At 40.3% G+C, this 11,832-nt stretch overlaps 1 protein-coding gene across 2 annotated transcripts in view; it reads left to right on the top strand.

Annotated features, from left to right (window-relative positions):
• Window positions 1-401: 401 nt before the first annotated feature.
• Window positions 402-11,832, top strand: part of LOC118332700 (excitatory amino acid transporter 1-like) — a 13,534-nt gene continuing 2,103 nt past the window's right edge. The window contains exons 1-9 of one of the 2 annotated variants that reach the window (XM_035668099.1): window positions 402-591; window positions 2,880-3,022; window positions 3,138-3,275; window positions 5,795-5,999; window positions 6,085-6,127; window positions 7,686-7,966; window positions 8,058-8,291; window positions 10,341-10,535; window positions 10,644-10,778. In XM_035668099.1, the coding sequence (XP_035523992.1) occupies window positions 2,884-3,022; window positions 3,138-3,275; window positions 5,795-5,999; window positions 6,085-6,127; window positions 7,686-7,966; window positions 8,058-8,291; window positions 10,341-10,535; window positions 10,644-10,778 (1,370 nt within the window). In that variant the 5' untranslated portion in view covers window positions 402-591; window positions 2,880-2,883. Of the gene's footprint in view, window positions 592-2,879; window positions 3,023-3,137; window positions 3,276-5,794; window positions 6,000-6,084; window positions 6,128-7,685; window positions 7,967-8,057; window positions 8,292-10,340; window positions 10,536-10,643; window positions 10,779-11,832 lie in introns of those variants that run through there. The other variant, XM_035668100.1, reaches the window with a different exon arrangement.

The raw sequence follows: 11,832 nt of genomic DNA, 5'->3' as shown, positions 1-11,832 counted from the left end.
CCCGAGTGAGATGATGCGTATCAATTAAACCTGGTTATTGTTTTATGCCTGAAATAATTCCTAATGTGTGTCTACAACTCCAATAAAGTAAGTAAAGTTGAAACAAAAAGGAAGAGAAAGTAGGAAGAGGTGAGAAAAAGAAAAGAAATAAGGGTGAGATGAGAGGTAAGGAGAATTTTAGATGTATCATTCCCCCAAGCAAATAATTCTATGATGATTCTCATTACAAGTCTCAACAAAGTTTTTCATACATCTGGGCTTTACCTGAAACTGTGTCACAGGGCTAACAGTGTTATTATGGGAGGACCATTTTCTAATTTGTCCTCTTAGTCTCCCTCCCTCCCTCTCTCTGTCTCTCTTCTTGATGTCTCCCCTCCCTTGTTTTCCCAATTACAGCAGGTGCAGGAGAGCACTCTTTCCCAGACTCTTGGAGAGCTCCATCTCCCAGTCACTCTCCTGATCTCCTGACTCCCAGCAGCACCAGTAAAACCCCTGCACTCCTTCCCCTGCCTCGGCTGCTGCTTCCAGGACGAGCAAGACCACTGAAGTGCCCCTCACTGAGAGCTGAAGAGCAAACACCGGTCTGAAGAGGTATGTGTGTATTTATTTGTTCTGCTTTAAAATGTATGGGTACTGGGGGTTTTAAATGCAGTGGGTTCTTTAAAATATATGAGTGTAAGACAATAAAAGAAGGAGGAAACCTGGATATTAAAGGATCAGTTCACCTGATCACAAAAAAATGAAACCAGTCAGGTGTTTGAGATTTCTGTCTCCACCCCAATGCAGTGGAGTGGAATTTCAGTTGTTGTGCTCACAACATTGAAAAAATCCAAACCAAAACTATTAGCTTGGTGATGTGAGAATGTATGTTTTATGGCCTGAACTGACCTTTTTAATAGCAGGGTGAATGCTGTATGATGTTATAAATGAATCATCATCTTCTTAGTGTCCTTTTAATGTCCCATAATGTTCTACTTGAGATTAAATGTCAAATAATGTGTTTTTCACTTTATATATAAGGTTGTATCTTAGCAAATTATGTGCATTTTGTGTTAAAGTCTATATTAAAACAATACTCACATGCCCATTTCTATGTTGAAAGAGTTAATGGACGCTGCAGTTCCTTCTTCTGTTCATACTGGTCGTGAAGACATTCCTTTCGAATGCCACTTCACTGTTTGAGATTGGGGAACAAAATCTGCAGTCTTTATTGTAAATAAAAATACAATAAATTGGAAAGTTCTGCTGAAGATAAAGCTTTAGCAATCTGAGAAAACAAAGAGGGTGTCCTTCCAAGTTATTGCCATTTTAGTATGAAATCCGCCTGGATAGTGTTTCCTGCTGAACTAACTCTGTACACAGAACTCTGAGATGCTCTATCTTTGATATTATGTAATGTGGACAGCTACATGTCTCATTTTTGTCCATTCTTGATCACTCAGGGGAAACCAATAAAATATATCTGCTTATTGCCGGTTTCTTTGAGAGTATCCTGGAAAATCCAGATGTAAACAGTTTTCTACGTCTGTCCTTTTAACGTGCAGAGACAGGAGCAAAAATAAGACAACCAGGGGCATGATAAGAGAAAGATAAGAGAGTTCATGGCCTGTTTTGAAGTCAGTCGATCCCCAGATCGTCCTGCTGAAGGTCGATGCATCCCTGAACAAGATACTAAACCCCAAAACTCTCCGGATGCTGTGCCATTGCTGTATGAATTTGTGTGAATGGGTAAAGTGTAAAGGTGCATTTACCATTCATACACACTCATTTACTCACAAACACATTCAACACCCAGACCATAGACGGCTAATGGTGTCTCTGAACACTCAGTCAAACATTCAAACTTGTGCGAATAAATCGACTTCTTAAAATGTGTTTTGCATGTAGGCCGCATTTAGACCAACATTACGATACATGCACAACTTCAGGCATTGAGGGATTAACAGAGGTGGGAAGTCATTCATTCCAAAGTAGGTTTAATGGTTGACAGTAAAGGACTAGTGCCCCCTTGTGGCCGTCGGGTCTGCTGGCCATTAGATCACAAATGCATTGGATTTTTCCAAATTGCATTAAAACTGGACCCCGTAACCTTGAAGTACTGTAGTAAGTGGAAGATGGGAGCCCTGTAGTGAACAAAATATTTTGGCTTCATGTAGAAAAAAGCAAACAATTTGAACTTTTCCACAAGGACGTGACAAATAAACGTCATGAAAAAGCGAAATACTCGCCTGCAAATATGGAGTATCAAAACTATTCAGACAGACAGCAATGCAAATTAGTAAGTAAATTAGAATGTAAAAACATACAAATAAATGTACACATACACAACAGACAAACTTATTGGGGCAGCAGTAGATCAGTAGTAATTATTTTTTGTGGGCTCTGAAGAGGGCATCGATGGATATAACAGCTTCAGTTTCCCGTCAGAAAATCCCACATAGCATTCTGTGCAGACGGAGCAATTGTCATCCCAACTCACTTTTGTCACATTGTCTGTATCATTTTTGTGTCCGTTGTCATATAATACAAGGTGATGAGAAACATAAACAATCAACAGGTCCGCCATGAGTTTTGACGTGACGTCTGTTCCGCACAGTGTGATTGGTTGATTTCTTTAATCACACTGTAAACATTGACCTTGATTTGAAAACAAATTACGTAGCTTTTTCGCTGCATAATATTTGCCTTCTGTTTCTCAGCATTGTAATTTTGGAAGACACACACTTTGACTTGTCTATTGACGACTCATATTAGCATGAGCCAAACTTGCATTTTTGCGCAGAATGAAGGCTGTGGATTTCGACCCCTATTTCTTCTTTCAGATCCAAAGTCTATCCAAATTCTATTTGCACTAATGGACATATTTGGGTTTACTTCAGCAGGATGCAGCGTTTCAGGGAAGGCATTCACATACGCACCATGAAGGCAAAGAGGAAAGTGGAGGAGATCTCCAAAGAGGACATCCAGGCTTTCCTCAAGAAGAATGCCTTTGTGCTCTTTACAGTTGGGGCAGTTATTATAGGTGTGTATTTATCTGCCAGCTAAATGAAAAGACTTCTTTCAGTCAGAGTCTTGTCAATGCAATGGAGACACACATACATATAACACACAGGCCCTTGCTGTCATTGTCTCCGCAGGTATCGCTCTGGGATTCGCTCTCCGTCCGTATAAGATGACCTATCGAGAAGTGAAGTACTTCTCTTTCCCCGGAGAGCTTTTAATGAGAATGCTTCAGATGCTTGTTCTCCCCTTACTGATCTCCAGTCTAATAACAGGTACAACACATTTTCAAATGATGTCATACATGGGTATAGGACTTGTCAACACTCACTTTCTTCTATATTCTCAGAGGTGTGATTCAGTTTCTCTTCAGCGGTCATCCATGTTCATGTGATGAGCAGTCAAAAAGGGAGCAGTGGAAAATCAAAAATGGGTCTAACAAAGCAGCTCTGCAACTGCTGTGATCTGGCTAGTGCAGTTTGACACACAGACAGCAGTTTGACACACACACACACACACCCACACACACAACAACACACACACACACAAAAACCACACACACACACCACACAACCACCACACAAGACAGGACTTTCTTTTATTAATTTCTCAAATTCCATCCACTTTATAATACTTTTGATTTATCCTATACACAATATTCCACATCTTTCATACATTATGACTTATCCAACTTTTAAATCACATTTATATTATTAGACTCTGCCACAACTAGTCTTACTACATTACTTACATGTCAGCATTTCAACATTCAATATTCACCGTGCAATTTTATCAGATTGGTGTGTGTTTTACAAATTCAATGCGATATGTCATCTCCAAAAAACGACTTGGGAAACAAGTTAAAAAACTTTTTTATTGTGCAGCCGACAGAATATTTGTTCATCCAGATGGTTAGAAGAGCCTTTGAGGATTCAGCAAATACTTTCCGAAGTGTTGTTCAACACGCACCTGGATTTTCAAAAGGTCACTGGGTAATTATTTTTGTTTTGGGAAATCAGACACTTAGCTCTTTGACTCGAATGTACCTGTCATACATGAGAGACACAAACTGGAGCTATGGTAAATGGAAACTATTTAGAAACACAAACCGTAGTATTTTTCAAATTCAGAAAAGATCAACAGTGTTTCAGATGGGTGTTATAACATATAAAAGATTGGGCTTGCTTGGTGCTGGGACAGAGACAGCTTGGTAGAGGTAGTTCACAGGGAGGTCATCTTTACAACCCAGTAATCACTGAGGAGGCTAACCTCACCCCCAGCTTGGCGATGAAGAGACTACCACTAATTCAGAAGACGTGGTTCAAATCAATTACAGAAGGTGCTTCATCCTTGTGGCCTCTAAATTTACTGTTGTCTATGTTTGGTTCATCAATTGGCTGTTTCTACCGAAATGCACCATGGGAATCCAGTTAACCTCTTTCCTTATGCTTTTTTAATCAGTTTATCAAAGACATTTTAGGTGGTTGCTAATCATTTGTAGCAATAATTCAACCAGGAAGAAATCTTTGCCCATCCAAGCTTTGAGTGTGCCCTGTCAGTCATCTACTGTACCACTGACTATCCAAACTTCCAGAATCTGGAAACTCAAAATTTGCCCCACTTATGAGAAACTTTCTTTGAATAACTGCTTTTTTTCTGACTGATAGGGGAATGTATGTTAATGAGTGACAAACTACAATGAAAATTTTCAGCATTTAACCCTTCCTGCACTACATCACAGTTGGGTTTGGGTGGAAGTGCAATGATTCTTTTCCTCCTTCCTTTCATAATCTGCAATAACCTTCATTAATGTTTAAGCAGAAAAAAACATCAAGAAAATGTGGGATGTTCTTCTTATTGAGAAATTCCATTGCATGGAAACATACTTCACTCCAAAGTGTTCAGATATATAAGATTTTAATAGACTATGTAAGAACCACCTGATGTGCAGTATATAATCAATTCATAATATGCCTGCTGATTAAAATACTAGACAGACAACCTCACCACAACATAGTCTTAATGTCTTGAGTAAGTGCTAATGTAGCAAGTGGGTCATTATAGTGAAATAAATCCTGACAGGCTTGGGTCTTGCATTACCCTGAGGGCTTTTTTTTTTTTTTTCACAATTTCCTTACTAAGGAAATAACTTCACACCAAACATTTTTTTTTTAAATGATTTCATATCTTCCCCTGTGGTCCTCCATAGACTACACTACAAAGAAAACAGTAAAAAAGAAATATAAATATTCAAGCAGCTGACTGATAAAAATCCTTTATTAATTCTACAATTAAAATACAGTTTTTAAGCTTTAATTTGACATAAAATCTTCTGTAATTTTTGCCTTTTTAATGTTTAATTAAAGATCTTATTTTAATCTGAATTTTAAAAGTTTTGTGAAATTAGAGTAATTTTTCTTCCATATATTATAAGTTATCTGTCAATTAACACAGCATTTTACATAATTTTAGGAATATATAAAAAATATTAAACTTGTGTAAAAGTGTAATCTATTAAATAAATAGTAAATATCTGTAGGGAAAAAAATATTTACAAATGTATTTTAACTTTTTATATGAAAAAATGAAAATTTCTTTAAATAAGCAGTAAAATAAACAGTAAGAACCTTGTAAATTTAGATTTTTTTTTTTACAGAATTGCAAATAGAGCAGCAATCTGTTATTCAGAAATAACAGACTGTAGAATGCCATAATCGACCAATCAGAATCGAGTATTCAACAAAGCCGTGTAATAACACTCAAACCAACTGCATTTCTACCCTCTGTCCATTAGGAATGGCAGCTTTGGACAGCAAAGCCTCAGGAAAGATGGGTATGAGAGCCGTGATTTACTACATGACCACGACCTTTATCGCAGTCTTCATCGGTATCATAATCGTCCTCATCATCCACCCAGGAAAAGGATCCAAAGAGGAGTTTGGAAAGCAGCAGACGATAGAGCAAGTCAGTCCTGCTGATGCCTTCTTAGATCTGATCAGGTAGCCTGCATAGAAGAACTATAATATCCCCAAAGTTCGTAACTGGCCAACATCATCTTTTAATCACTGTGATTTCTCATTTCAGAAATATGTTTCCACCAAACTTGGTCCAAGCCTGCACACAGCAGGTGAGCTTTACAATTATCATTTACTAAAATTGCAGGGCTTTGTATCCATGAAAACAGGTAATATTTTGGCAAGCCACCCCTGACCCTTGCAGTGTTCAACAAGCAAGCAAAAGTTTTTTTCAATTCTTTAGAGCCGCTTAGGACATGGAGTGTGCCCAACAAATGTAATGATACTCTGCTTATTAATAAAAACATGTAATGTCTAATGAGCAAATTTATGTGTGTGTAAGGTTCATCCTTTGAAGTTTCAACCACTTTTAGAAGTGGAAAGTGCTAGAGTAAAGGCAAAGGGTAGAATACTTCACTGGGCCAGATATTGTGGCCCTAGACTGACCCTAACTGATTTATGTAGACCCCACCTAGCTAAGGGCTGACAGCTCACAAAATGTTTCATACTGAACCCAAAGCCAGTGTGTTAGCTCCAAAACTCTCTCTTTGTCTCCCTCCCCTTGCATTTCTGTGCTCTCTCTCTCTCTGACAAACGGGAGACTGTAAAAAATCCCTTACCCAGTCCAGTCATTATATTCCCAGTCTAATCTCGGTTTGATAGCTAGCAAGTCACAATGTGTTGGCTTTACTCCTCATATGTATTTGTTCATGTGTCTCCATAAGGAATGGATATTGTTGGTGTAAGATACATTGAGACAACACAGTGTTAATAATAGGGGTGCAACAGTACTCAGTTCAATCTTAATCTGTGATAATTGCTTTGGCCGCTTCAGATCAGCGGAACTAGCTGAAAACACAACGCTGACATATTATCTCCTCATAAAGTTGACTAAAGTAGCAACATTAGCATTTAACTGAAGTCGTGTTTGTGTCCATGTGATGGTCTCTACCAACCAAAATTGGCTAAAAAGCTACATAGAGCTGAGGGACCTGCAGAGTTTGTAAGAGTGACCTCTTATCATCACACAGTCATTTGATCCATCTGGTATCATAACAATATTTATTAGTACAGCTTAAAGTTTCTTTCATTTATTTTAAAAAACAATCACTTCAAAGCAGCCTTCAGGTTGTCATTCTAACTACAAAAATAAAGGGAGAATTATTAGTTATTTCCAAAGACATCGTGTTACCCAACTGGTTGCTGAGATACAATCCACTGTTCTACTTGTCCTGTGATTTCATGGGAAACCATAATGTCCCCTAGCTAACCTCACAACACAAGTACAAAGAATTTACAAATTGCTGTGAATGTGCTTCTAGTGACTGTTCCCGCTGACACTCTGTGTTTCCAGTGCGGACATGGAGAGTCTGACAGCAGCTGCTCATGGCTGGTTAGCTCGGTTAGCTCTGATTGCTGGCAGCAGTATTTATTCTACACTGCGCAATGGTCAGTCTGTCACTCTTTTTACATTTGCTGGGAGGGAAGGAGTTTGTAGAATTTAGTTACACTTCAAGTCTACTAGAAAACTTTTCCCCAGTGGTAAGAATGAGCCAGGAAGACACAAAACGGTAATTTAACTTAAAGTAATATTACCTGATTCTGAAGGTTGACATTAGTGCAGTGTTCTGTTTCATATAAACTTGTTCCTTTAATTCTCTCATTCTCCAGTTCAAAACCAAATATGGAAAGCGAGTAGTCCATGTGACAGTGACAGTGAATGACAGCCTCTTCAACTCAACCAACGGCACCCAGGAGAGCATGGAGATCACCCGGGAGGAAGTGATCCCGGTGCAGGGTCAGGTGAACGGGGTCAACGCCCTCGGGCTGGTGGTCTTCTCCATGTGCTTTGGTCTAATAATTGGCAACATGAAGGAGCAGGGCCAGCTCCTGAGGGATTTCTTTGACAGTCTCAATGAAGCTATTATGCGCCTGGTTTCCATCATCATGTGGTAAGACTTCACTTTCAGCGGGAGGTGTTTCTTGCAAAACAAACATTACTATCACACTTCAATAACTCGCTATTCCTCCTCTTTCTGTCAGGTATGCTCCTATTGGTATCCTGTTCCTGATTGCAGGAAAGATTGTGGAGATGGATGATCTGACACAGATGGGTGGTCAGCTGGGCATGTATACCATCACAGTTATCATTGGCTTACTGATCCATGCTGTTCTTATTCTTCCCACTCTTTATTTTGCCATCACTCGCCAAAACCCATTTGTCTTCATTGCTGGCCTCCTGCAAGCTCTGATAACAGCCCTGGGGACATCCTCTAGGTGAGTCATGTCCAACACTACCACACCAACAATTATTCCCTGTAAGAAACTGTATTTTGGGAACTACGCTTGTTTGCAGTCAAACCTACAGTTGCAGTGGTGAACTCAGGCTGTTTGAGGGGCAGCGGCGAAAATAATAAAAGGGGCACCAGCTACCAGTTTGTAGAAGGTTGTGATGCATTTATGGTGAAACAGCTTATTCAGGGTTAGTGTTAGAACTCTAAAGCACCAACTACCACATTCTGTCCACTGGAAGGACATCCTAGAGGGTACTTTATCTTGTTTTGTCCATTGGAAGGGCACCCGTGGAGGGCATTTTATTGTGTTTTATCTGCCATAGGGGCAGCCAAGAGGGCACTTTTGCTGTGTGTTTTCGAACATGGGGGCACCAGTGCACAGATGATTATTACGCCTAGTTTTTAGCACAAAGACAAAGAGCAGGTGGAAACAGGCCTAGTCTAGGTCTGTCAAGTTTAAAACTACCCAAAACATTTTTGCATGTTTGCTCTACTTCACACTAAATATTCAAGGCAGTTTTGTACACTGTGATCCTGGCATGTCTTTCCGTGTGTGAATGTTATAAATGGCTTGAAGTTACTTTGAAAGTTTCATGCAGAGTTTGGGTTTTGTATTGATGTTGCCATAATAAACCGGTGACTCTTGCATTGGTTGTGATTCTCATATTAGTTTTCAGACACATATCAGTTCATCTTTACACCCCTATCCATGATTTTGAGCAAACCTGGCAACATAGACATACAGCTTTGGAGTTGCTGGACACATTTTTGTTATAGGTTTCTTTTTCCTGTCATTATGCAAGAGTGTGGTCTTTTAATTTGAGAGCATGAGCGTGAACCCTTTCCCTCCAAACCCTGTCCTCACACTCACTTAGGCCCTACATGCACGGAGATTTGCTCTGCTTTGGCTCAAACTGTTGGCTTGCAGTCATTTCTTGTGCTTCGGCTTCAGCCCTCATTCTTGCACTCAGGCTGCTTGCCCAAAATTCCCCAACCAATAGAATTCCAGGTGTAGTGTTGACCAATAAAAGGATCCCTGTCTCATTGTGGACACATTTGCTTTAGCCAGTGGTAAAGTTGTACGTAGGCTCTACGTCGAGCCTATGAAAGTGACCTACATTGTTGTGAGCATTTATACTTGCGCCGGTGTGTCTGCATTGCTCTGCAAATAACACTAGCTGGCAGTGGGGTTTCTATGCCACTGTGAAACTCTCCCTTGTCTCTCTTCTTAGTCTGTCTTGTGTTTTCCTCATTAGCTTTTTCCCCTGCTGCCATGAAAAGAAAGGAAGAGGGAATACGAGGGGGGAGACAGGAGGATGTCATGCAGTGAGATAGCGTCCCACATGTGCCCGTTTGTCTGTGCATTATTAACTTGTCTGGGTTTAGCATGAGTCACCTCCCATTCTCAGACAGCGCACACACACACCAAGTGGACAAATCACAGTTGCGTTCTGCGTCACCGCGATGTGTAGTGACATGTCTGGGTAGATGCACGTCACGCTCCGGTGTAGGCATGAGGCAGTACCCACGGTGTTGATTTGATACAGTATAAATCAGCTTTTACTCCAAAAATATGACGTTATCAATTCAATTCAATTCAATTCAATTCAATTCAATGTGGTGCAGAGGCAGAGTGGGTCGTTCCCTAATCTGAAGGTTGTTGGTTCAATCCCCGGCTCCTGGTGCCACATAATTGTGTTAATGTTAAGCTAGGCTAAACATTGGCCAGCTCCACTGCTAAAAGCTCAACGGTGGGGCTCAGGTTGGGCTCTGGTCGGCCTCGGGTTGGGCACAGGCACAAAACTCCTTCTGTCGTTCAGGCTTGGTTTGGATTTTTTTGGTGTTTGGGTCGTGTCAGGCCTGATTTTTTAGGTCCGATCAAAGCTCTAAAAACAAGTAAAAGGTTACAGACTATAATTCTTTGAACTGAACTGTGCAAAACTATTCACCTCTAAAAGTGTTTTTCCCAGAAATGTAAGACTGATCCTTCAAACTGTAGTTTTTAACCCGTTTCCATTCTTTCACCTCCCAGCTCGGCCACCCTCCCTGTCACCTTCAAATGTCTGGAGGAGAACAACAAAATTGACAAGCGAATCACGCGTTTCATTCTGCCCGTCGGTGCCACTATCAACATGGACGGGACGGCTCTGTATGAGGCACTGGCAGCCATCTTCATTGCCCAGGTCAACAACATGGAGATGAACTTTGGCCAGATCATCACCATCAGGTAAAAATGAACAAAAGAGGATAATATTAGCTGATTCTGTCGCAAGTAAGAAAAATGCATATGCAAAAAATCTTGTTCAATGTGTCTGCATGTTTTTCTTCAATCAAGTATCACAGCAACTGCAGCCAGTATTGGAGCTGCTGGCATCCCTCAGGCAGGCCTGGTCACCATGGTGATTGTACTGACCTCTGTTGGACTTCCTACCGATGACATCACTCTCATCATTGCGGTTGATTGGTTCCTGTGAGTAGCTCCCTGGATCCCCAATATAACGTCCATTCACATACAAGTGTTTGACACGTTTCTCTGTGAAGTGACTGAATGTAACTGTAACTCACATCCCTACATCAATCATCTGTGTCATCTTAAAGGTCAAAAGCAGCTCTGTATCTACTACCACCTAGTGACACACTTCTCCTGTCTCCCCGGAGTCTTGTTCCACATCTTCCCTTTTGTATTGAATATTTTCTGCAATGAGTTTTAACATAGAAACATAATTAGGTTTCCCAAATTAATCATTTCAATTAGAATACCCTTCCCAGAAATTACTCAGCTAACTGGGGTAATAAGAAGAAACCCTTCTCTCCTTTAACTAGGATGGTCCAAATATGAATGTCTGTCAAAGTCTTCCTTCATGAAGCCTTTCTCACACTGAACAAAAGAAAGTATAGCGTCTACTGAATAAAGGCATGTATGTTTCAAAGCTGAGGACTGTTAAACCAGCTTTACTCCAGTGAATCAGGCTTATTTTTTTGAAAACTATGTTTCATAATGGAGATTTGAATAAGTCTGGCCGTAGTTACCGTGGAAACTTCCTTGGAGATAGAGTGTGAAACTATAGTGACATCACCTATTGGTTTGTGGAGTACTGTTTTGAAGCCTTGGGTTCGGCATTATGACGTCACCATGGTGGTTTTTCAGCAGCAGTGAGTTTCGTGTTGAGCTGCTCTCATTGGATGTGCTTAGTTTCAACTTGTTCATAGCAGGAAACAATGGTGGTTGGGGGCGCCGGACAGCTCACCTGGTAGAGCTGGCGCACCATGTAAGGAAACAATGGCAGCTTACCTGGTCACATACATTCTCATATTACAGATAAACAGAACACTAAAATATGTTTGGAATATGATTTGAGGCAAGAAATAGTCAACCCAGTAACAGAATCTTGATTTATATTTGATCAGCACTGCCTAGTTTGACAGTTTGATCTGAGTTCCTGACTCACTGAGAATGACTTTTTAATCAAAAGATAGCCACGCCCTAAAGCATACCCTGCTTTATCATCTATTTTATTCTAAAT

The sequence above is a fragment of the Morone saxatilis genome, unplaced genomic scaffold (assembly GCF_004916995.1).
Source record: "Morone saxatilis isolate NCDOM2014 unplaced genomic scaffold, NCSU_SB_2.0 Contig21, whole genome shotgun sequence".
NCBI lineage: Eukaryota > Metazoa > Chordata > Actinopteri > Moronidae > Morone > Morone saxatilis.
This window is presented reverse-complemented; position numbering and strand designations above follow the sequence as displayed.